Here is a 26,713-nt window from a genome sequence, read left to right on the forward strand (position 1 = left end):
ATATATTATTATTCCTACTTCAGGATGACCACGGGCAATGTCGCGAGATGTCTGGCCGGCGTGCAAGAGGTGAACAAATCACTCTCCAGAGCGCCCTCTAGCGGGGACTCTTCCGCCGGCAGTGGCGCGAGCGAGCGATTGCAGGGCTGCACCTTTGCCCTCTTGCCCTAGACAACGAGAGCATACCCTGGATGCAGACGGTGGACACCATGCTGTTCACCATGTTCCGCATGAGCGTCATCGACCATTACCCCTACATGGAGATGTGCGCCGTCGACACGCCGATGACCTACATCCTGGTGGCCTCCTTCCTGCTCTTCACCGCCATCCTCTGCAACAACATCTTCATCGCTATGCTCAACTACGCCTTCGCCACGTAAGGGCACGCACGCACGCGGGCACGTACGCACGTAGGCACGCATGCACGTGGGCACGCACGCACGTAGGCACGCACGCACGTGGGCACGCACGCACGTGGGCACGCACGCACGTGGGCACGCACGCACGTGGGCACGCACGCACGTAGGCACGCACGCACGACCGGTGGATTCCTCATCAACACCATAAGAGCCACCGGTGCCGATCTCAGCTTCAGTTCGAACGACGCGTCTGAACACGAGCGTGCATTGATGAGTGCGGCGGCTGTCCGTACGTTGGTGGCATTTCCGTCGTTGTCATGGTCGGATAGGAGCAGCAGAAGCAGCAACAGAATCATCAGCAGATCCAACAGCAGTAGAAACAACTCATCAGCAATCATCAGAAATCCAACAGCAGTAGAAACAAAGCTCATCAGCAGCAGCAACAGAATCATCATTCTTGGCTTTCCGCAGCATCATTGTCGTCATCATTATCATGAATCGCCATCAGTAGATATAGATTTTGTACATGTATATGTACAGTGTGCATGCTCGATCTAGCCACTCACCAATCTAACACATGCCTGTCAACCCATACGGTGTACCCGTATTCTTGTACAGGGAAATTGAGTTTTCAGGTCCATACGTCATACAGCCGTTTCAATACCGGAAACAAAAATTGTGTCTATTTGTTTGTGTTTCTCCCTTGTGATGGAACTTTGTAGGATGAACGTTGAGATTTATAAGGGCACGGGGTGACCAATAAGGTCTGAATTGGTCTGTAATAAGGTAGGGCACTGACAATGGGTTGACAGGTGTGGTGACATAATCTCCCTGATGACAGGTTCCTCGTGGACACCAGCTGCTATTTGCCAGCAAGTGGCATAGACATCAGCACAAAACTCGTGCCAGGCTAGGTGCACTTTCAATGATGGAGGCTCTCTGGCAATAGGCTTAAGGGACCTATCCAGTTCTGGACGCCACGGTGGCTTGATGTTAATTATCTCGCCGAGTATACAGGAGGTCGTGGGTTTGATCCCAACCCTGACGCCTGCTGTATATTTGGAGCTTGCATGTTCTCCCCATGGACCGTGCTGTTCTGACTCTTCCCCTGAGGAGCTCCCACATCGCTCACAAGTCCAGCAAGGCGAGCTGTGACGCACATCACTTCTCGACAACCCCGCCAGAGACAGAATGAGACACCACCGCAGGCCTGGTGAAACAGGATATCTTACTTAAGGAGATAGCAATGGATTAAATGTATCTACGCAGAGCTTTCAATGTTATCCCACATATGAGTGGGTCATATTAAGATACTGTACTCCAGTTTCTACACACACGCCATTAATAAATGAACTGGCCAAATATCTCAGTTGACCAAAATAACCCTCGTCTGGATGTGTTACATCTTTAGAAACAAATATTCAGCATACTTGAAACATCTTTGAGCAACATCCTTCGTAAGCGTGACGATCTTGTCGGGTGGTGGAGGGTTATTGACGAGAATTTCACCACAAACCACCACCACCACGTGGCCTAACCCACAAGACAAAAGTGGATCTGTATTTTAAACAGATTTGATGGAACCCATGTCGCCCTCACAGCACTGTGGCGCCTAGTGGGCGCCAAGGTGACGAGATGTTAACTACCTCTCCTGGTATACAGGAGGTCCTGGATTCGACCCCGACACTGATGCCTGTGTATTTGGAGTTTGCATATCTCTCTTCCCGTGGTCGTGTGGATTTTTTTTACCAGGTCCTCCGGTTTTTCCCTCCACATTTAGAATCAACATCACGCGTTTAGAGTATATGGGGCTGCTATGAAAGTCCACATAAGTGGACTATCATTTGTGGCCAGGTGGCTTCTGAAAAAGAGCTATGCAGCTCAGCGGGCCTTACCTGGTAAAATAAAATAGTAACAAAAATTGTTCTAGGTCAAAATATATTTTTAGAATTCAATAAAATACTATTTCAAGAGCCAACATGGTACATGTCTTGCCAGTATCAAAGTATAAGAATAGGTTTTACCCTTTCTGGCAATAAAACAGTTGTGTTAAGATGTTTAAACACCAAAGAGAAAACCTTTGCAAGGAATCATGTCTGCATTAACTGCACGTACCTGTGGAGAACATGCAAACAAAAACATGCTCTGGTAATATTTGCATTGTCTTTGAAACGGATTGGTCTACACAGAGACAGCTTTCTTTAGGATCTAGTCTCAGCCAGTGTTGTTCGCCTTTTGGCGTTCTCAGTTTCAAAGACAATGCAAATATTATCAGAGCATGTTTTTGTTTGCATGTTCACCACAGGTACGTGTGGTTAATGCAGACATGATTCCTTGGAAAAGGTTTCTGTTTGATGTTTTAACATCTTAACACAGCTGTTTTATTGCCGGAAAGGGTAAAACCTGTTGCTATATTTCAAGAACCGCAATGCCCGTGAATACGAGACGGTGACCCTCGATAAATAACGTCACCAAGCGGTCCTTAGAGAAGAGCCAGCAAGTACCACGGCTCCGGAGCTGCGGGTTGCCGACCCCTGTTGCTCAGGTCGAGAGACCGGAGTGACTGGCAGACGCGCCACCTACACCGCCTTCACACACACTCACACACATTCACCCCCCTCGCTTTGGCGCAGGGTGTACCACGACATGGAGGGGAACGTGTACATGCAGCGTGCGAGCATCCTGCTGGAGGCGGAGGACGTGGGGGCCCTGTGGGGGCTGCGCGAGAAGGCGCGTCGCCGCGTGCACGAGGAGGGGGCGGCACTGGTCGCTCCGTGGGACCCCACGGCGACCGCCGCGGAAAAGGGTCGCGGGGCGGCGTTCGGGATCAAGGTGATCGCCGCCGCCACCATCTCCGCCACCGTCCTCATGTTGCCCTCATTGCGATCGTCATCGTCCTCATTGTCGCCTTGATCGCGATCACCCTCATCGTCGTTTTCATCGCGATCATCTTCGCCCTCATTGTCGTTTTCATCGCGATCGTCATCGCCCTCATCGTCGCCTTCATCGCGATCATCTTCGCCCTCATCATCGCCCTTGTCGCGATCGTCATCGCCCTCATCATCGCCTTCATTGCGATCATCTTTGCCCTCATCGTCGTTTTCATCGCGATCGTCATCGCCCTCATCGTCGTCTTCATCGCGATCCTCATCGCTCTCATCGTCGTTTTCATCGCGATCGTCATCGCCTTCATCGCGATCATCTTCGCCCTCATCGTCGTTTTCATCGCGATCATCATCCCCTCATCATCGCCCTCATCGCGATCGTCATCGCCTTCATCGCGATCGTCATCGCCCTCATCGTCGTTTTCATCGCGATCATCTTCGCCCTCATTGTCGTTTTCATCGCGATCATCTTCGCCCTCATCGTCGTTTTCATCGCGATCATCATCCCCTCATCATCGCCCTCATCGCGATCGTCATCGCCTTCATCGCGATCGTCATCGCCCTCATCGTCGTTTTCATCGCGATCATCTTCGCCCTCATTGTCGCCCTTGTCGCGATCGTCATCGCCCTCATCGAAGTTATCAGTGGTCGTAATTATCCTTGCCGATGACCAAAATCCTACGACCCGCATGGCACGGTGCGGGCCGTGGCTTGTTTTTTAATCCAATGACCAAATCAATCGTGACGCAGCTGAGCTCGTCAGAAATTGTCATATCTCTTTAAGCTAAGCAGGTATGAGCCTGGATAGTGCTTGGATGGGCGAGAACCATGCATAAAACAACAGGTGCAGTCGGGTACACGGTGGGCAGCGGATGGCAGTGCAGAAAGATATATTGTAGCACTGTACTTCTATGCTCCCAACATCTGTGCTCCCAGCATCATAAAGCCTCAGTTACAAAGCGTGGCGAAGTATGTTCAAACAACCCCCATCACCCAGCAGTCAATGGACAACTTGGTTGCACGTGTACGTAATCATCTTAATTTGATTTGCGTTTGACATTTCTCAACGCTGGTAACGTAATTATCATCATCATATTTATCTTGTGTACACTGCCATCACCGGCGACAGCACCTGCGATCATCATCATCATATGATTATCAGCATCATCAATTCAAATCAGAGACGTTGGCGTAAGCGCTACTTTCAATACGTATGAACGCTATAGTCATCATCATTATCATCATCGCCAATACGCGCGTAGCGGCAGTGTCAATGCTGGTTAACATGTGCCAGACATGTGGTACCGTATCTGCAAATGCAGTTTAAAACCTCACGGTGGCACTACTTCCACGCTGCAGTGGCAAATTGAGCCCTCCCCTGCCTATGCCTAAAGTGCAAGGAATAATGATAACGCGTACGACTGTCCACTCGCTCGTGCCGTGTGTCCACTGGGAAGAGAGCCGGCTTGATTCACGAACTGAGCTAGCGGGCTCCACACGGATCCCCCCACAGCAGCTTCGCTATGCCGACCAACTCACCGCTTCCCCTTGCAAATAGTCAAGAGCTCAAGTTCAATTTCATAAAGAGACCAAGGTGGTCTCAATTTGCAAAGGGGACCTGGGTCAGTTGCAAGAGGGCCGGAGTGAACGACCTCCTGCCCATTGACCCCAGGCCACGTCCATGTGGAAGACTCGCGGTCGCTGAACTGAGGTGCCACGGCAGTGAGATGCTACCTGCCTCGCCTGGTATACAGGAGGTTGTGGGTTCGATCCCGATCCTGGCACCGCTATATTTTGAGTTTGCATGTTCTCCCCGTGGTCATGTGAATTTTTCTCCGGGTCCTCCGGTTTTTCCCTCCACCTTTAAAAACATGCGTTTAAGAGTATTTGGCTGCTATAAACTATACAGCTTAGTGGGCCTTGCCTGGTAAAATAAAAATTAATTGTTTAGTTCATAGTTTGAACTGGCATCTGTTCATCGCTCAGAAAAACCATAGCCCCTGGTCGGGCCGTGGCTCAGCGGGCCACCCCAAGGGCCTTTCACTCTCCACATTAGGCCTGCAAGGCCGCAAGCTAAAAAAAATAAAAAACATCTCTTATAACCAAATGAATGTTTGATGTCAGGAGGAGCTGGACAACTTTCTCGATTCCGTGAGAGTCCGGGATGATCGCGAGCCGAGTCAGACAGACGTCAAGAGCATCGGGCGGCCGCAGAAAAGGTAATGAGGGCACCTGGCGTGCCATTCGATCAGAAACCCCGAACCCCGGTAATTAGGAGGTGTGTGATCGGTCGTAATTTGCGTCCCAGTTTGGCAGGGACTGGTTTCCTCTGGGGATGGTTTCCGCAAGAACAGGGCGCTCTGGGTTTGACGTCCGACTGAAAATTTCCATCCTTTACCCCACGCTTGATAAAAATATAGCTCTTACAAACAAATTTAGCCCAAGGGCTGTTGTCACCTGCAGTGACTCATATATTTGCTGGACGTTGACTGCCAGAAAACTCCACGATAAAATTCTGAAAAGCATCATTAAATGTGCGAACGTGCAGGCACATACATATGTGTACACAATTCTAAAGCAACGTTACACATTGCAGATTGTGTTTTCTTTATTCTTCATGAGCTAGATTCACATCAATGTGAAAAAATGACCGAAGCACATGACCTTGGTGATTTGCCCCATTGCTGGTGATGTAAACATGCCTTAAACCTGGCCCTAAACACAAGCGCGTTTATATGTACCACCACCACATTCGCATATGCACGTACAAATATAACGATGTCATTTGTTTGTCTAGGAAAGCCTCACCGAGTCTCGAGACTCTTGCACGGAGGGTCATGCAATGGGATGTTCGGCAACACTAAAACTTACACATTCGGGCATGAACGTACAAACAGACGCACGCTCATCAGACACAATTGTGGTTTCCGTCCCACACACTCATGAATGGAATCGGCCAAACATCACAATGCGTGGACCATCCTGACAGAGAGCCTTGAGACCCGGTCAGGGTTTACAGGGTAAATAAAGGGCATTACCAATATCAATGATTAGAACACTCTGTTCTTTAGATAGTTACCTGCAATGCACTTTGATCAATAGACAAAAGCTAAAAGGTTCCTGTACAAGGGCAGAGATGTGTACGCTTGGAAACACACTGAGAGACAGAGAACCACATGGCTTAGAGAACATCAACATCATCACGATCCATGGGCAGACAGCCCGCAGGTGTCCACTGCACATTTCGTCATTTGTTGTTTCCAGTTTCCTCTGTGTCTTGGTGCCAATGAGCTTAAGTAGTTGCCACATATTTCTGGCACCAATCTCTTGTGATGTCGTCGTCATCGTCAAGCCGTTCTCTGTGAGGTCTTCCTCTCTTTCCAGTTCCTTACATTTTTCCGAACAACAACAACAACAACACGCTTTTAATATTCGTGTTGTTGTCCATGCTACACGTGTCCAAATCGTGCCAGTTTCCTGCTCATCACTGCCTGCAACATCATCATCATCAGGTCGTCTTCTTCTATGTGCAACCTTCTTCTTACTTTCTACGTCGGTCACCCATTGGGTCTAGTTTAGATGCAGCATCCTTCGTCAAGCCATACTCTGTAAGGGAACATGCGCACGTCGAAGGCGTCACGTGAACTTTGAGAAAATCAAGTTGGTCCTGAGAAGGACTCGTCGCGAGACGGGATGGGGGAGCCGATGCCCAAGCCTAAGCGAAAGGGTGGCAGCCGAAAGGAGAAAACTCCGAGTGGGAAAACGACCGCCACGGAGACGGAGCGGCGAAATCGGCGTGCGTGCAGGCGCCGCACGGACCGTCACGGCGAGAGATCGCGGCCGTGGATAGTTCACGGCTGCTCATGATGTTGATGGTCATTCAGGGCACTTCACACCTCCGATTAGCACGGTCATCTATGCACTGCGCGAAAGAAGTTCAGCGTACATGCGTTAACACGCTCGATCTGCCAGTACAGATGTGTGCACGTGCGTTGAACTTCTTTCGCACCGTCCGTAGCCAACCGCGCTAATCGGAGGCGCGGGGGAAGGACCACAAATAAGCACAAAAAAGCAGTTCTCAAGAAATGAGTTTTCAATCCAGGTGATTTCAAAGTGCACAGCTCCAGTGGGGTTTCCTAACATCGGTAGGATGACGAGGCTGTCGTGACGTCCGCGCCGTGCTTCCCGCAGGGCCGTGTTGCGCTTCCGACGCGAACTCGAGATCCTGCGCCGGGAGGTGGCCGAGCAGCGGCGGGCGCTGGACCGACACTTCCACCGCGCGCACCTCGGCCTGCACTCGGCCGTCGACGCGCTGGAGCCGCCCCACGACGCCACGGCATGAAGGCGCCGTCGCCGTGGGTTGGCGTCGACGAGTGTGCTCGTCGCCCGCGCCCCCGTTGAGTTACGTCGCCCCCGTTGAGTTGAGTCGTCCTCGTTGGGTGAGTCGCCCCCGTTGGGTTGCGTCACCCCCGTTGGGTGAGTCGCCCCCGTTGGGTGAGTCGTCCCCGTTGGGTGTGTCGGCCCCGTTGGGTGAGTCGTCCCCGTTGAGTGAGTCGTCCCCGTTGAGTTGCGTCGCCCCCGTTGAGTTGCGTCGTCCCCGTTGGGTGAGTCGTCCCCGTTGAGTGAGTCGCCCCCGTTGGGTGAGTCGCCCCCGTTGAGTGAGTCGCCCCCGTTGAGTGAGTCGCCCTCGTTGAGTTGCGTCGCCCCCGTTGGGTGAGTCGCCCCCGTTGAGTTGCGTCGTCCCCGTTGGGTGAGTCGTCCCCGTTGAGTGAGTCGCCCCCGTTGGGTGAGTCGCCCCCGTTGGGTGAGTCGCCCCCGTTGAGTGAGTCGCCCTCGTTGAGTTGCGTCGCCCCTGTTGAGTTGCGTCGCCCCTGTTGAGTTGCGTCGCCCCCGTTGGGTGAGTCGCCCCCGTTGGGTGAGTCGCCCCCGTTGAGTGAGTCGCCCCCGTTTGGTGAGTCGTCCCCGTTGAGTGAGTCGCCCCCGTTGGGTGCGTCGCCCCCGTTGGGTGAGTCGCCCCCGTTGGGTGCGTCACCCGTCCTCCAAGAGGGCTATGGAGCCGAGCTTGGCTGGCATGATGGGCCCTCGTGCAAGGAATGAAGTGGCCCACTCCCCGTCCCCACCCCCCACCCCCCCTAGTCCCCAGATTCCCATCTAATTATAGCCCGGCACCTGGACCCCTCTAACCGGTAGGCCCCCTGCTCAGTTGCACCGCCTGCACACTCGATAGCTACGCCACGGTAACCACTGCTTGCGTTTAGTTTGTCGTCCTTCCCCCGCACCTGCGATTAGCGCGGTTGGCTACGTACGGTGCGAAAGAAGTTCAACGTACATACACACAGACGTAATGGGCAATGGTTGAACAGGCGTGGCAGAGAAGTCACTCCCTTGGTAGAATGGTAAGGGTCCGCATCGCGAAATTTCGAGTTAAAATCCAGGCCAGGGTTTGGCTGAACCATCCATTGCCATGAGCACCGCCTGATGAACAATCGCTGCGTAAACGTCGACAGAGGTCGTCCCGTGAATGGAATGGTCCTGGTATTGTGCAACTTCATCACTGCCAACAGAGATGGGCGCGAGGGACGATTTTACAAGCGGCGTCGAACTTTCCTACATCTACTCACAGTAAACGGTTAGATGCGGCACGCCCCGGTGCCTCGGGGTTGAGCGGCAGTGCTGCTGGTTGCGCTATCAACATCTGGTGACCCGAGTTCAATTCCAGGCCCATGAATAACACTGGCGGTGAGCGATATCTAAGTCCTGGCTACGGCCCCTCACCACCAAGCCACACCACCCACCTGAGTGTGCTTGTTTTAATTGCACACAGCTGCCAACGCGGTGTTTTTGTTACGTGAACACACGCGGCTGTGCGTGTGTACATGTGCCGTACACACGCGCAGTCGCGGCGGCGAGTATGCAGGAGGTCGTGGGTTCGATCCGACCCTGACAATGCCTGCCGTGTATTTGGAGTCTGCGTGTTCTCTCCGTGGTTGCGTGGATTTTTCGCCGGGTCCTCCGGTTTTTCTCCTCGAGATTTAGAATCAACATCACGCGTTTTGAGAGTATTTTACTGCTTTACATTTCCACGTGATAGGCCACATTGGTTGAGCGATAATTTGTGATAGCCAGGTCGCTTCTGAAAAAGAGCTACATAGCTCAGTGGGCCTTACTTGATAAAATAAAAAAATATTTGCATACTTTATAGTACATATGTGTGCCATGTGGGGAGAGCAACAGCGCAGCGGTAAGAACACTGCACTACGAACTCCGCGATCAGAGTTACATTTTTGTGTGCACGGCTAACATCGGTGATGGGTGATTTTCTGAACGAGTCTCTGCTCTCACCACCCCCTTCACACCCACGCTGACCAGCATGGCGAGGTATGGCTCAAACAATCCCCACGTGACCCGAAACGGCATGCGGGAGGGCCTTGAATCCAGAAGCGGGTCGACGCAAAGGGCTGTAAATGATGAAGATCAAACAATTAATTGCGGTGCCCCAAAGGGGGTGCTGCGGTGCGACTGCCCGGGCGAACGCAGATAGAAGGCGGTGATGGCGCTGCAATTGCTCCAGTGTATGAAAAAAAAATCTCACGACTCGGAGGGTTAACGCTGGAGGCCGAATGTCCTAATTCCCCTTCGTAGCCGTTAGCCGCTCGCGACGCGCGCGATTGGTTCGAAACCCGCCGTCCGTTGTTGTTGCTGCTGCTGTTTGAGCTAAATAAATAAAACAGCTCTGTTGTTTATCCTCGCGTGCCTGAAATCAAAGGGTGACCGTGAAAAGGATCGTTAATTCACCATCAACACGCACGCAACACACAACACTATCACGGACACCGCCCCGCCACCCCCCGTCAGCATTTAAATATTTTAGCAAAGCGCGCGTAACGGAATTGCTACCGATAAAAAACAACGCATTAAAACCCCGTTGCAGAAATCGACGGCGCACTGTGCCCAGTTGCTGTGTACATTGCCAACAATGGCCTTACAAGTGGTGTTCGAGTGGACGGGGCGGGCGAGCGGCGCAGAAAACAACCTAAACATTAAATCGGCAATTCAAACAATGAAAAGTGCCTCTCTCCCCCCCCCCCCTCTTTATCGGCTGGGTGAACAAACCAAAGAACAACAAGCGGCTGATTAAAACCCCGCGGGGACAGCTGCCTCGTCTCCTCTCTCTTTCGCAACGTCGTCGTCGTCGTCCGCGCGCGTAACCAAAACAGAGAGACGTCCGTGCCGTTTCCACGCTGTGGCTTCACGGCGCGTGGTGGCCGTGCCGTGGCTGGTGAGCGTGCAGGCGGTGTGCAACTGGCCCACTTGCTGGATGGGGGCCCAGGTACTGAGCTGCGAAGAGGGGTGATGATGTTGAAGAGGGCCCATGCCAAGCCCCCACCGCCTCCCGCTACTGAGACCCATATGCTTACATAACGACCCACGGATTTACAAAAAGACTCGTCGACTCGCATGTAGACCCATAGACTCCCATAGAGACCCATGGACTTACGTAGAGACCCATTGGCCTAACATAGGACCCAGTGGCATAGCTATGGACCATGCAGGTGTTGCTACTGCACTGGGGTCTATGGGCCAGAGAGTCAAGCCACCGGGCTACAAAGAGAGAGGAAAATGAATAGGAGCGGGCCCATCTGATGCCTTGTATGTGTGTAAGTTGAACTTAATGCCATGTATGTGTGTATGTTGAACTTATTTTTCACCGTACATAGCCAACTATTCTAATCGGCACCGGGGTCCAATGCCAAACACTCAACCTTGCAAACGTCAGGTCATACTCAACCTTGGAAAATGTGAATACAAAATTTCCACCGCTGTGGTGGACATTTAAGGGCGAGTACTGTACATGTGCGCATACACAAACTTTATTTCCAACCGAGTGAGGTCCCATTGAAAGAACAATCTCCTTCACAAAGGAGAGCTGGGGTGTGAAGAACAGAGAGTGCCGTGTTAAAAAACACACCGATCAACAAACAGAAAATAAATATCCAGGAAAAATAAATAGAAAAAATATGCTAAATGCAGTATAAACAGGCCTTCGTTTTTCAACATTTCCTGGAAACCCAACCCTCCATCCCCTGACAGCATGGGCATAGGGGAAGGAGTAGGCGGTAACAGGGATATATTTTCTGGAGCTCAGCCTTGGACAGCTCCTGCTGAAATGAAGCCCCGAGTATAAATGACACGTGCTAGGAAAAAATACATTTTGGAGCTCTTAACATTTTACATTAAAGTCACGTAGGTATAAAATAAAATAAATCACGACGTTTCGGGCGCAACACATGCGCCCATCATCAGGTGGGAAAGCATGGTCTGCTGCTGAGGCAGACTGAAAGAACCAAAGAGTATGGATTCCTGCAGTCACGAAAGCTTCAAATAAAGATTTTATATTAAACTTGCCACACGATTGGATGTTCTGACATTGCCACCAGCCACCCGGAGCCAATCGGCCACCTGAGTCGCCCAGTGTGCAGGCTGTGCAATTTCTCGGGGAACCACACGGGCCAGAGACGCACACACACACACGCACCGTCGACTCGGGGAAGTCATCATCACAGATACTCAGCCTTCGAGGACTTTTAAAAAGTGGTGCGAAAAACAAGCATGTCGCATACACGTTTATATCACGATGGAGTATTTCTATAAGGTCGTGCTTAACCTTTTTTGTGAGTGGCGATAATTGCACAGTTTAAAGTTAAATTGTTGCTGCTTTGGCGATCATACAACAGGTCAACATATTTTAAATAAGTGCTTATGTTTGTATTCCTCAACGAGTAACTAGGCCGGCAGGATTGTTAATCACAATACAACAGACGCGATATCGCTTTGTGCACCTCCCTTTTTTTTAGAAAGCATCTACTACCACTGGATCGAGCGAGGGAATCCTGTATCAGCAGCGGCTCTTCACCGTGTGGTGCTTGTGCCAGAACTGTGCCAAATCATTGACTTGTTTACCCAGATCATTGACTTGTTTACCCAAATCATTGACTTGTTTACCCAGGAATACTCCTTTTCACGAGGGTCCTGCTACATTTTGGGATTTTTCGCCAGCACCAATGACGCCACTATGCGTGTGTGTGTGTGCGGAGCGCCGGGTGGCTAAAGCACAGCAAGTTGGTACAGTAGGCGGCACAGGTGGTACATCAGCCAGTCATCTCGGTCATCTCGGTCGGTCGACCCGTGGCACCTGGGTCTGCCCCGTGACCTCCTGCCAGCGGGCGTTCGACACTTCACGTGGCCTCAAGGTGCACTTGGCATGGCACAAGCGTCGTGGTGACGTCACCGCCACTTAGTGGCGAATGGCGGTTGTTGTTGTTGGTTTACCTATGGGAGGAAAACTGGAGAAACCCAGGGGAAATCCATGCAAAACAGAGGGAGAACACACAGACTCTACACACTTTACATGCTGCTTTCGACTGTGATGTAAAATATGAATAGATTCTCACAAATGCGATTGCATTGCGTCTCTTGTGAGTGTCGGCAGATATTTTAATCGGTTAATCGTTAAGTTGTTTGCTGCATGTGTAGAGGGATAGTAGCCAGTTGGCTGTAACAAGTACATATTGTTTCTGCTGAGCAAATTCCTTTCAAAATAATTTTTAATAATTGTGTGGTCATTAAAGCAGTAACTGCATACACACATACAATAAACCAATGATATACATGCATGCAATTATAATCAGTTGTTTCCCAAAAAAAAAAAAACTCCAATTGGCTTCGGACCGGATTTGTAGCTGGGGAAAAAACGCCATCACGTAACTGAAGGTTCCAGATGTGAACTCGTGTTCGAGAGGTGGATGGTTCGATTCTCGACGGTCAACGCGCCAAACAGGATATCGCCAAAACTCTCGGTTCGGATCTGGCTTTCAGCCACCTGCGATTGAACCGCGTTGATGCCTCTCAGCCTGGTCACCAAAATGAGTGCGCAACAAACAAATACCCATCACGTTATTTGAAAAGAAAATCATCACCGAAGAGGTTTTTAATTCATCACTCGAGGTTAAAAGCACGACTTCCAATGGCTCATTCATTTCCACATTTTGCGAGTCCCTTTCACCAAATGAGCCCAGCCCCGCGGTTGTGTGTACGTATATATTCCCATGCATACTGACACGCGCAGCACGGCAAACGATCAAAACGTTTTGAGAACAAGATGTTGAAAGTAATGCATTGCACTTGCTATATTATTTCTCATTATACTATACATCAGCAAACTGTTGACGCCAATTTTCTTGGCCTATTGTACACTTGTTACGCGAAGGCTTCAGAATAAGCCGAACGTTAGAATCCCAGTAAAACACGGAACGTTGCGCCCAAAGTTGGTCCAGAATTTCCAACCGCACGCCAACGTGGGGGCCACCTTTACCATGTTTTTCCGGGTTTCTGCGACTTACTTTTTTTTTTACAATCTCATTCGCAAAACCTTTCAACCCTCCCTCATATGTACAAGTACACGGATAATTGGTTTTACTGGCAAATGAGGTTCCCATAGTGTAAGTACACGGATCTCAAGACATACATTTTTTGTTGTTGTATCTATTGCAGATAACAGTCGGCTCTGTTCAAAAAAACGCCACCGGCTCAGGGTGCAACAACGATTCACGGCCCTGGGCCACCTGACAACCTCCACGGCAAAATTTCGACGAATTTCCACGATTCAAGGTTTTGATTCGATTCCAACACCTTTTTTTTTTTTTTACAATCGTTGCGGTAAAACGAAGCAGCCTCCAGCGATAACAGGGATCACGCGAACCCATTACGTGCAACATATGCGAATCAAAAGGCTTAGTCTGGCCAATCTAGATTTGAAGTTTTCGTGACTGCAAAATGTTTCTTGCTGTGGTTTTACCATCTGATGATGATTGCTTGTGTCGCGATCGAAACGTCGTGATTTTATTGATTTTATTTTATACCTACGTGACTTTACCGAAAGATACTCTTTGTTTTTTTTCTTTAAAGTCACGTAGGTTAAAAGAAAACAAATAAATTAAATCACGACGTTTCGGAGGCAATACAAGCTTCCGTCTTCAGGTGGCACTGTCACACTGGATACAGTAATTTTGCTGTGACGGTTTCACCTGAAGACGGAAGCTTGTTTGATTTTCCATCCGAAACGTCGTGAATTTATTGGTTTTCTTTTAACCTACGTGACTTTACCGAAAAAAACAAAGAGCATGAATCCTTGCAGTCACGAAAGCTTCACATCTAGAATTTACCGAAACAACCAAAGAGTATTTAGTCCGAGCAGTTGTTCACTAGCGAGATGTAACAACGCCTTGCTCCCGTTCTCGTGCGACTTGCCTCACGAGCCTCCGCTGAGGCCCCGGGTTTATTGCGCTCGCCCATCGCCCGTCGTCTCAATGGTTTATCGCAACGTTGCGACGAAACCGTGATCGGCCAGAGAGAGGGAGAGAGCGTTGATTCTCACAGCGCGCGATTCGGTGCACGCATAAAGAACCATTGATGAAGTTGGCCAAACATCCCAGTGTTGGACCACGGAGCTTGGCCATTTGTTGGGAGCGCTGCTTCTGGCTGCCTTCCCGCTCGTCTCCGCGGCGGCGTTCCCACGCGCCTCGGCGCGCGAGCTGTGCGCAACGCGCAATCCAACGGCGTTTTGAGAGCGCAACTTTTACGAACGACGATATGTGAAGGTAGAGAATGGATTTTAATCGGTGGACCGATGCATCGTCACACCCCTACTAATGGCGTTAAGGCAAAGGTGTTCAGCTTAGGCACTAGAGTAAAGCACTAACAGCAGACCAGGTGAGGCCCAATGGTTATTGGCGGTAATTGACAAGTGCGTGGGGTATTAACTGCAGTGTTGTTGGGATAACTGCACTTAGATAGAGCAGAGGTCGGAGATTTATTACACAAATGATTCAGCAATCGGCCGTCACTCAGCAATATATATTGACACAAAGGGCCATGCGTGTGCCCGTCGGATGGATTTGTCCGCGTCGAGAGATCGCGAGGGTTGGCGATCACTCGGGGAGGAGGCCTTCATCCCATTATGCAGCATAAACCATCATAACGCAAACTCCGGTCGTCACCTTCGCAGTGGCTCTTGACTGACCATCGAACAATGACGGTGGTCATCGCATCGCACGGCACTTTCAGATGCGCTTCTGCGGCCGTCTGGAAACTCTCTTCCTTCCAATATTCGGAAGCCACTTTTTAATCGTCCAGAATGACAAACTCATTTCTTGAGAACTGCTTTTTGTGTTTAGTTTGTTGTCCTTCCCCCGCAACCTCCGATTAGCGCGGTTGGCTACGTACGGTGCGGAAGAAGGTCAACGTACACACGTACATCCCCGCAGTGAATATATCATGGCTGATGCTGGTGGTGATGATGGCGATGATGGCCACAATACAAGTTGTGCTGACGCTACCTCCCATAACAAATGTTTTTTTATAAATTTGACCGGACCAAGGCTCACTCTGCAGCCCTGCACTATTTATACTGCGTCATTAATACGGCTGCAGCAGTTTGCGTGCGCATTCGGCCAAGGAGCGACGACTTGCCACGCGCGCCCTAAGTCTATGTCCTAAGTCGCAGATGAATGGTATAGAGCTCGGGGAAAGTCACAGACGGAGAAACACTGCTAAAACCCTGTACAGAAACACATATCGGACGTACGTACGGACATGTTCAAGTTCAGAATACATTATTACATTTGCTAGATTTGCTCTATTAGATAAATTAATTCCTCTCGTATAATGTCGTTACAATAATATACACATAATCAGCTGAGAGCCCGTTGAGCTAGAGTGCTTTTTGTAAAAGAGTGCAGATATGCCGCTGCCGTTGCGACGTCATTCTTGCCAGCAATGTAACGGGCGTGTAACATTTTCGAAGTTTTGAGTGGGAAAAAATAAAACTTTTGAAACTGACGTGCGCTCTAAACAGCATGCAAATTGGGCACGTAACATTCCACACGCAACTGCTGCCCTCCGCGCCTACCGCGTCCGAAAGCCATCGCTCACGGACACCACGGAGAATGAAAGGCTCATATTGTTAGGTTTTTACGGTAAAGTCACGTAGGTAAAAAATTAAATTGATGAAAGTAAAATAAAAAATCACGACGTTTCGGAGGCAACACAAGCTTCCGTCTTCAGGTGGAACCGTCACAGCACGATTGCTGTATCAAGTGATACAGCTATCGTGTGTTGCCTCCGAAACGTCGTGATTTTTTATTTTACTTTATTCATTTAAATTTTTACCTACGTGACTTTACCGAAAAAACCTAAGAATATGAATCCTTGCAGTCACGAAAGCTTCAAATCTAGAATGAGAAAGGCTCTCCGGCAGTGCGCACGTGTGGGCCCGTGGCCACCACCCAGAATAGAAACCGTGGCTGTAACTCAATTCCGCGATTCACAAATATACCCGAAGGGAGGAGGATGATGCGGAGGAGGAGGAGGCATCATCACCGGAGCGGTGATTCATCACTCCACCGCTAACCCCTGGACGCAATCATCCAGCTCATCAACCGCCTCCGTGTAAAATTATAAAAAAAATATGGTTTTGCCCGCCCTGCGACCGACGGGCGTCAAAGCGAAACCGCCGCACTCGTTACAACGGGGTCCGGACGCCAGCTCAATGGGGCTTCTCAGCAGCAAGGGCGACCCCCCCCCCCCCCACGCACCGACGACCTAATTGGTTCCATGGACGACGATCGCATGCCGAGCCCGTCGTAAGTCGGGGGTCACCTGTACTTTTGTTTCTGTTTTGGTCAGCGGTGTGGGGGGGGGGGGGGGTTGAGGGGGGGGCTCTGGTGGGGGCTATGTACACGGGAGACGTCGGAACGCTGCGTGGAGTAAGGCACTACTACTACTACCGCCGCCTTGTTTCACGGTCCACTGGAATAGACAGACTTCACCGGCAGCGAGTGCATTTAATACCTTCCTCCCTTTCGTGCGCGGTGTGTCTCTGTGTGTGGGTGCGGGCGCAACCGCTGTGAGCTTAGCCGGCGACCGTGTTGACGTTGCCGTGGCCGGCTGTCTGTGTTCCACGCCGTAAGACTTAACAAATGAAAGCGGCATGATCTTGTTTCACCGGTTATTTTTTTTAAACTTACGATCGCACTCCATGGCGATCGTGAAGCGATAGAAAAAGGTAAGATTTCACTCCGAAGTATCCACGCGCACGTAGAGCGTGGGGAGCGGTCAGCGCACTGCCGTTACGAATCCAGCGACCCCGAGTTCAATTCACGCTCGTAACCAATAACAGCGGCGGGCATCTGAGCCGGTACAGCGTGAAGACTTAGTGATGTATCAGCAGCCGATCATCAATCATCCCCGCCCCGCATCTTCTGCTTTTAATTTAATATTCCCATATAAGCCTCAGCCAGGCGGCAATGACGGTAAAAAAAAGCGATTAGGTTTCATCCTTGTCCAATTTATTATTATTATTACATACCTCATCGTGTCCCGTACCCCCTGTAAATATTCTTGAGATATGGATGCATTCAGGCGTGACATGGATTGAATCGTTGTTATTGCTGCTGTGTGCAAGCATTTACTGCACGCAACGTGAAGATTAATTTACAAGTGCCTGACAGTCGTTTAAGGCTCCAGTTTTCCCACTCGCTCTCTGGGAGGCAGGCGAGGCACACCGTATGTGGTTCCCGCACCGTGGTGGTCATTCAAAAACGGGAATGTCGCGAGGCTCCACGCTCTAGCACATCGCGAGCGAGCGCAACGCACCGGACAAGTCTACGTCATTTATTTTCTTCCTTTCACGGTCATTGAGCACAGGCCCAAAGGTCCAAAGCGCCAATCGGCCAGCAACAAACGGCCCGATTAACATTGTAACAGATCAAGAGTTAATACGTTTGTCGAAGCGAGCAAGGTTGTTTACGGGAACCTTGCTAAAACTGACGACGTGGAGGGAAATCCACAGCCGGGCAGTGCGGGGGAAGAAGCAGAAAGAAAAGCGCTGTGACCTGCCGTGTGGTGAGCGGGTAAGGTGGTGAGTGGGTGAGGTGGTGAGTGGGTGAGGTGGTGAGTGGGTGAGGTGATGAGTGGGTGAGTGAGGGGGATGAGCGAGTGCGTTGTTGAGACCTGGAGAGCGGTGGTTCAGCGCAGTGAAGTTCACGGCAACCGTAACCGTGTTCGTAGCGAAAGAAGAGTGATAGGGAGGACCACCGACCATGGCTCAAGTTGGTGACGGGAGCGAATCGGTGAGTGCTGATTATAATCGGGTCCACGCGACAGTTTGCCCGACCGGCCCAACACGTGACCAAGCGCGCGGGCGACCTGGCGAGGGGACGTCAGTCGGCCGTGAACTCGAACACCTCCTCGCTGACCTGGTGGGGCAAACCGTTGGACGGCTTCTCCCGGCCCTTGAGGAAGTAGGTGATGAGTTCGCCCTTGCCCTTGACGAACACGGCGCCGCGGCGCACGAAGCGGAAGCCGTAGTCCTTGAGGACCAGATACGTCTCCTCCACCACCTGGCGACAGAGGATACGAATACTTCACGTTCACCATTCCGGCCCGCTCGTTTGCTCGGCGATCGTAAACGCTCTTGGTCGAGAACGTCGCCAGCTCTCCGACGATCCTGCCGCTCGCCGCCTGGTTTATCGACCGCCACCCCCAACTTCCCCTCGAGCGACGGGGCGTCTCCCGAGAGAACGTCCGACTGTGTCCACGGAAAAGAGGTCAAATCGGCTCGCGCGCCAGAGCCGGAGCTTTGCACATCGCTCGGCCGCAAGAGATGGCGATGGAGGCCTTCATCCAGCAGTGGATAGATCGCCGCGACGGTGGCTATGAGATGTTAACTATCTCGCCTGGTATGCAGGAGGTCGTGGGTTCGATCCCGACCCTCACGCCTGTAGATTTGGAGTTTGCGTGTCTCTCTCCCCGTGGCCGCGTGGATTTTTCTCCGGGTCCTCCGGTTTTTCCCCTCCACATTAAGAATCAACGTCACGCAATTAGAGTATTCGGGCTGCTATAAATTAACGCGTGATAATGATGACAAGCCACTTGGTTGAGCGATCGTTTGTGACAGCCAGGATCGCTTCTGATAAAAAAAAAAAGCTACGTATAGCTTAGCGGGGCATTTACCTGGTACAAATAAAACATACATTTCGATTTAAAGCTTTCGTGACTGCAAGGATTCATCTTCTTGGTTCTTTCGGTAAAGTCACTTTACCGAAAGAACCAAGAAGAGAAATAAAACATAGTTTAATAGTACTCTTTGGTTCTTTCGGTAAAGTCACGTAGTTAGGAATAAAATAAAACAAATCACGACGTTTCGATCGCAACACAAGCGGTCATCATCAGGCCATCATGACGACCGCTTGTGTTGCGATCGAAACGTCGTGATTTGTTTTATTTGATTTTATTTCTACCTACATGACTTTACCGAAAGAACCAACGAGTATGGATTCCTGCAGTCACGAAAGCTTCAAATCAAGATACTTTAATCGTTTTTAGTTTTACTTGGAAAGCTTGCAGAGCAGTGTGTCCCTGCGTGCAACAGAATGACAGTGCTCGCACTTTCCCACATACTGTGCCGTGAGGTGGTCTCGTCAGGACATTCCGTCAAAAAAACTGTCACGTTCCACTTTCCGAGATGAAATGTGGCCGAGCTAAGGCGAGGGTGCCGATGAGCGCCAACCTGCACGTTGCCCAGCTGTCCCGTGGACTCCATGCGGCTCGCCACGTTGACCGTGTTCCCCCAGATGTCGTAGTGAGGCTTGCGGGCGCCGATCACTCCGGCAAGCACCGGGCCTTTGTTCAAACCTGCGCAGTCATCGACGCCAAAGAGGTGGTGGGAGCGGGGGGGGGGCAGGCCATTGGGAGTCTATGAGACACGTGGTGATTCTACCACCTCCAACTCTTGCCATTCTGTGAGTACTTTACAAGCTGCATAAAAAAATGTTGACAGCCCATTAGACGCACGACCATCAGGCAGAAGTGCCCAATCCCAGCAGCATTGGTTCAACACATGCAAACTCTTCGACCGGTTTCAACCTTCAGTGTCTCATCAGCAGTCAGGCTTGCTTGCCATAATTCTAGATTTGAAGCTTTCGTGACTGCAAGGATTCATATTCTTAGGTTTTTTCGGTAACGTCACGTAGGTAAAAAAATTAATAATCACTTGATACAGCTATCGTGCTGTGACTGTTCCACCTGAAGACGGAGTCTTGTGTTGCCTCCGAAACGTCGTGATTTTTTTTATTTTTTTTATTAATTTAAATTTTTTACCTACGTGACTTTACCGAAAAAACCTAAGAATATGAATTGCTTGCCATAGTCCTGGCGAACTGCCCCAGACATTCAAAGGCAAAGCTCTGTGACTCGACGGAAAGTGCAAGGCGTTGTGACCCCACGCTGCCCATGCTGGCCGTTAACAAACGCGCGCGGGGGGAGGGCCTGCAGCGCTGCACGTTCACAAGAGCTCTCGGCCTTATCCAGACCACCAGCTCGAAAGAACTGACCGCCGGCCCAACGGGCGAGGCGGCGAGAGCCCTCGCGCGCGCGATGCCCGCGCACCCCCTTGGCGTGTCGTCAAAGCGAACGATTCCGCCGCCGCGGGGTTTCCCACGTCGTTCACGGGGCCGAAGGGCCTCGCTACCTATGCGCAGGATGAAGTTGTTGAAGGACTGGCAGTTGATGTTCATGAGCGTCATCTTGAGCGCCAGGCAGAAGTCCGCCAGGTCCGCCACGTGCTGCCACCGCACGCGGGTGCCTGGATCCTGCACGTGCGCACAAAGACAAAGATCCCCCGTACAGCCTGATCAGACCACTGGGCCAAGGGCTGTTACCGGCACGGTACAACGAAGGGGTGGGTGGCCAATCACCACGCCCAGCCTCATTTGTCTCCCGAGCGCCGATGTTTACACCAAGTGCTCATTTGAGGCTGAGTCGACCTAGGGGAGGCCCAGGACTGGTTGAGATAATCGCCACTGGCGTTGGCAGTAAGTGGGAATGGCGCTCGGGTCACCGGGGTTTGTAAGTGCCAGAGCGCTAACCGCTGCTCCACCGCTCCCCACGCACACGCACAGCAAGTTCCAGGCGTGAACTCAAGAGGCCAAGGCAGTCTCATTTGCAAGAGTGAGTGAATAGGTGAGCGGGTGAGTGAGTGAATGAGTGAATGGGTGAGTGAATGGATGAGCGGGTGAGTGAGTGAATTGGTAAGTGGGTGAGTGAGTGAATGAGTGAAAGGGTGAGTGGGTGAGTGAATGGGTGAGCAGGTGAGTGAGTGAATGAGTGAATGGGTGAGCGGGTGAGTGAATGAATGAGTGAATGGGTGAGTGAATGGATGAGCGGGTGAGTGAGTGAATTGGTAAGTGGGTGAGTGAGTGAATGAGTGAATGGGTGAGTTAGTGAATGAGTGAATAGGTGAGTGAGTGAATGGGTAAGTGGGTGAGTGAGTGAATGAGTGAATGGGTGAGTGAGTGAATGAATGGGTGAGTGGGTGAGTGAGTGAATTAATTAATGGGTGAGTGGGTGAGTGAGTGAATTGGTAAGTGGGTGAGTTAGTGAGTGGGTGAATGATTTGAGCAAGGAAATCACTTTGACTTTATTTGTGGCTATCCGTGCACGCTGGCACGAAAATCCAGTAATGACGAGAATCGTTTTTTTACGTGTGTACGTGCGTGCGTGTGCACGTGCGTGTGTGTGTGCACGTGCGTGCACGCGTGTGTGTGCATGTGTGTGTGCACGTGTGCGTCAGCCCTCGCCTTCTCATTGCTGCTGTACTCCACGGTGTTTTCGTTCTCGTTGAGTCCAGACGCCGCCATGTAAGTGCTGCCGATCGTCTTGATCTTTGTGATGCAGCGGAAGCGAGTCTCATCCAGCAGCTGTACCGGCACGGTCCATCACACCCGGTCGGTGGGGGGGGGGGGTAGGAAGGAGGAGAAGACCAAGGGTGAGGAACCCATCTCCTTACAGAAGGCCGAACTGGACTTTAAAATACCCTTGAAGGAGAGAAAAAACTAAGATGCCCCTTATACTCTTTATTTATTGGGTGCAATTGTGACCAATGGCCATATCCAGCATTAGTACATCAAATGGGCATAACCGCTGCAACTCAAACACTCAAAACGGTGAAGTTAAGAGATGCCCCATGGGTGCGAGCTCGGCACTTGAAGGCCTGAAGATGGGAATGGGTGATCTCTCCCACGATGCGTTCATCAGGGAGGCGGCTCCACATGCGGACGGCAGAGTGAAGGAGGAAGCTCCTCTCCAGGGAGTGATGTTCTGGCAACTTTTAACAGGCCGTCGGGCCGAGTTCGGTTAGCGAGCACCTATTAAGGCCAGCACCCACGCCCGCCCGCCTTTATCTCCCCAATGCTGATGTTTATGCAGTGCACCGGGGTACTCGTTTGAGGCTGAGCCGACCTAGAGGAGGCCCGGGACCGGTTCAGATATTCGTCAACTAAATTCGCGACCCCGCTCCGCGCACAGAGGCCCTGGCAGTGACAGAAGTGGCTGACACCCGAGATAAATAACAGAGAAGATTGAAAAAAAAACTACGCGTGAAAAGAGACCGCCAGAGAGACTTACATTTAGACAGCCAGAGAGACATGTGGGTGGGCAGGAAGGGAGACAGACGAGCAGATAGAAAGACAGACACATAGTACACGTAGACAGACAGACTTGTGAAGAGCATGAATGGGGCAAGGCATATGGGCATACAGGCAGACGTAGACCCAGACAGACAGAGATGAAAACAGGCAGACAGAAGACAGGAATGCAGGCGGACAGACAAGCAGGGGCTGAAATCTGCCACGGAGACGCAGACTGCAAGGTAGACAAACGATACAGGCACGCACGCCAAGAGAGACCCACGGCCACACAGGCAGACGTGATGCCAGGTGGATACTGTAGATACACGTATGTGTGTGTGCGTATGTGTGTGCGCGAATGTGTGTGTGCGCATGTACGTGTGTATGAGTGTGTGTGCGTGTGTGTGGCCATGTGCGTGCGTGTATGTGTGTACGTGTGGCCGTGTGTGTGTGTACGTGTGTGTGTACGTGTGTGAGTACGCGTGTGTACGTGTTTGTGTACTGTGTGTGTACGTGTGTGCGTTATGTATACGTATGTGTGCGTGCGCGCGTGTGTGTACGTGTTTGTGTACGTGTGTGTGTGTACGTGTGTGTGCGCGCTTGCTGGCAGGCCCCGTCGCACCGAGTCGAAGTCGGAGATGATCTCGTTGAGGAAGCGCAGGCACTCGATGCCCCCGTTGTTGATGCCCTCCTCCGTGTAGAAGTCGGAGAAGTTGGCGATGGAGGCGAACATGACGCCCACCTCGTCGTACGACTGGCTGTACAGCTCCTGCAGGAAAGCGCAAACGAAGCAAATGTTTTCACACTTAAATGTGTGAATTTTCACACTTAAATTCTAACTTGGCAATCTTTGAAATACGTAATCAACCAGGCTATGCGTTAATTGTGTGTTGACCGACTCTCTGTGTTGCATTACATTACATTTCGATATTTTACTAGGTTATTTAATTTTAGTGTGTCTTTCTCCTGATTTTCAAGCTTGCGTACCGTACCACGTCGTCGTCTTGCTTACCGTACCACGTCGTCGTCCACTCATTGACATGCTAATTTTTTCTCTGCCCCCTCCCTCTCTCCGCCCCCGCTCCCTCTCTATATTTAAGGCCTCGTCACAGAAACGACCTCTCTCTTTGTGCTGATACGTGTTCTCTCTCTCTCTGTGTGTCTTTGTGATGTCTGTCTGCTTGTATGTCTGTTTATAGTTTTCTGGTTAGATTTTTGTTGCTATTTCTTTTATACCTGATGAAGATCGCTTGTGTTGCAATCAAAACGTCGTAGTATGCAATTATTTAATTTATTATTTTATCTTTGTACGTGACTTTACCGAAAGAACCAAAGAATACTGCCCATAGACTCAACACTGCCCATAGACTCAACACTGCCACCCATAGACTCAACACTGCCCATAGACTCAACACTGCCCGTAGACTTAACACTGCCACCCATAGACTCAACACTGCCCATCGACTCAACATTGCCACCCATAGACTAAATACTGCCCATAGACTCAAGATTGCCACCCATAGACTCAACACTGCCACCCAAAGACTCAACACTGTCACCCATAGATTCAACACTGCCCATAGACTCAACACTGCCCAAAGACTCAACACTGCCCATAGACTCAACACTGCCACCCATCGACTCAACACTGCCCATAAACTCAACACTGCCACCCATAGACTCAACACTGCCACCCACAGACTCAACATTGCCACCCATAGACTCAACACTGCCACCCACAGACTCAACATTGCCCATAGACTCAACACTGCCACCCATAGACTCAACACTGCCACCCATAGACTCAACACTGCCCATAGACTCAACACTGCGCCTCCGATTAGCACGGTCGGTGCGAGAGGGAAACTGTTGACGTACGTACACACCTCCTGCAGCGGCACCCGAAGCCACGATGTGCCGCCGCAACCTGGCCCAGCGAGGCCTAACGAAGACGGTGACTAATTATAGAGAGGTGGGGGGGGGGCTACGTCGGCACGGTAACGGTGCGCCCCCCCCCCCCCCCTTGGGGACGGGAGTGACGGCCGGGAGCCTCGGATGAGGCACGTGGCCAACCGATGAGCACGGTCGGCTACGTGCGGTGCGAAAGAAGTTCAACATCATTCGTACGTACGAAAGCCGTGGGTCAAAGGTCAGGGGGTACGGTTGGCACCTGGCAGGAATTTTGTACGGGCTCAGCACCGACGACGAGACCCCGGCTGGCCCTGGGCAAGAGTTGTCGGTGCTGAGCCACACGCGGTGTACGCTCTCTCCTCTCTCCCACCACGGTTCCCTTACCCCTGGTCGCCAACCCCCCTCCTCCACCCGCTTTTACCCTCCTCTCGTTTTTTGTTTAATTTTTTTGGGGAGACCAAATCACACTGGCGATGCACGTGGTGAGATGTTAACTACCTCGCCAGGTATACAGGAGGTCGTGGGTTCTTTACCGACCGTGACGCCTGCTGTATATTTCGAGTTTGCATGTCTCTCTCTCTCCCCGTGGTTGCATGGATTTTATTCCCGGGTCCTCCAGTTTTTCCTGTAACACTTTTAGAATCAAAATCAGGCGTTCAGAGTATTTGGCTACAATACATCTCCACGTGAGAGATAAGCCACTCTGTTGGGCTATCACTTGTGGCCGGGTCGCTTCTGAAAAAGAGCTAAGCAGCTCAGTGGGTTTTACTTCGTAAACGAAAAAAATTGTTCACAGTGTAGTTTTATATGATTCAAAACTTTGTTGCTGTTATTGTTGTTAATATCGCGATCATTATCTGTGCCCCCCCCCTGGCCCCCCCGGCCCGGGTCCCGCAGTCCATTCTCACGTCGTCGCGCTTGTCGGGGCTGAGGAAGTGGGCGGCCACGTGGTCGGGCAGGATGTTGGCCACCAGGGCGTCGTTGTACCTCCTCATCGTCCCCACCTCCTCCTTCTGCGCCGCCAGGTCCAGCTTCCACAGGAAGAGAGTGCGGGCCGTCTGTTCGACCTAGGCGGAAAGCCAAATGGTCAGTTCGGTCAGATCGTCGGTCAGTCGGCTGGTCAACTGGAATAATCGTTCGGTCATTGAGCGAAAAAGTCAATCAAATAGTCGCCGAACCAGCCGGTCAAGCAATTGGTCAATAGTTACATCAGCTATCAATGAAATGGTGAATTGACCAATCAAATGGTTAATTGACCAATCGGTCAATCAGTCAATGGGTAAATGAAATGGTCAATGAATCAGTCAATTGGGCAATGGGTCAATTCGTCAAGGACCGGTTCATGGCCAGGAAACCAAATCAGGTCACCGGATTGATAGCACAGTGCACTAACCGCTGCACCACCACTCCACCCCGTGCCAAATGCAATTAGCCTCGATATTAAATGCGAATTGCATTCGTGTGGAGTTTGTGCCTGGGGGAAGTGTTTTGCGGATGATCAATTGGGTTAACTCGTGAGCTAGTGAAGCATATGCTCAATTAATCAATCAATTTGCCAATCAGACAGAAGGTCAACTAGGTCAGAGAGCCAGTAAGTGAATGAAATGCAATCATCTCATCAGCAAATCGGTTGACTGGTCAATCGGTAAATATGTAAACAAGCCAATCCAGCGACTGACTTAACATTGTCGACATTGAATGCCCTTCAATTGTGACGAGGTGGGGGGGGGGGGCCGCGGATTCGGCGGCGTCTCAAAGAAGGCGCGGGGGGCACCAACGCCGGCGTTGTTGCACGCGACGGGAGGGGCGGCGAGGACTCGTCGAGACTCGCCACGTGTAGCGAAGGAAACCTCGGCGGCCAGTCACGTGGGAACAGTGTCAAAAAACAAATAAAAGGTGCAGCCCTGCATTCGCTGGCTCATGCCGCTGCAGGCTGTAGTTGGGCCTACAACTAGAGGGAGCTCTGGAGCGGCCGTCGAAGGGGGAATGTTGGCCTACTCTTTCACGCTGGCCTCACGTCTTGCAAGAGGTACCC

General features: G+C 51.1%; 1 protein-coding gene and 1 long non-coding RNA gene across 2 annotated transcripts in view; one reads left to right on the plus strand and one right to left on the minus strand.

Annotated features, from left to right (window-relative positions):
- The first annotated feature begins 3,078 nt into the window (after positions 1-3,078).
- LOC144938628 (uncharacterized) lies at positions 3,079-7,974 on the plus strand. Its single transcript, XR_013637862.1, has 3 exons — positions 3,079-3,191; positions 5,369-5,463; positions 7,436-7,974. It is a non-coding gene; the product is annotated as an uncharacterized LOC144938628 (long non-coding RNA).
- Positions 7,975-18,429: 10,455 nt separating this feature from the next.
- Positions 18,430-26,713, minus strand: part of LOC144938432 (adenylate cyclase type 3-like) — a 35,442-nt gene continuing 27,158 nt past the window's right edge. The window contains exons 15-20 of the mRNA XM_078866212.1: positions 25,587-25,745; positions 23,390-23,536; positions 21,934-22,059; positions 20,832-20,952; positions 19,872-19,996; positions 18,430-18,702 (exon numbers count right to left, since the gene is read on the minus strand). Of these exons, the coding sequence (XP_078722338.1) occupies positions 18,523-18,702; positions 19,872-19,996; positions 20,832-20,952; positions 21,934-22,059; positions 23,390-23,536; positions 25,587-25,745 (858 nt within the window). The 3' untranslated portion in view covers positions 18,430-18,522. The remainder of the gene's footprint in view (positions 18,703-19,871; positions 19,997-20,831; positions 20,953-21,933; positions 22,060-23,389; positions 23,537-25,586; positions 25,746-26,713) is intronic.

The sequence above is a fragment of the Lampetra fluviatilis genome, chromosome 22, assembly GCF_964198595.1.
Source record: "Lampetra fluviatilis chromosome 22, kcLamFluv1.1, whole genome shotgun sequence".
NCBI classification, from domain to species: domain Eukaryota; kingdom Metazoa; phylum Chordata; class Hyperoartia; order Petromyzontiformes; family Petromyzontidae; genus Lampetra; species Lampetra fluviatilis.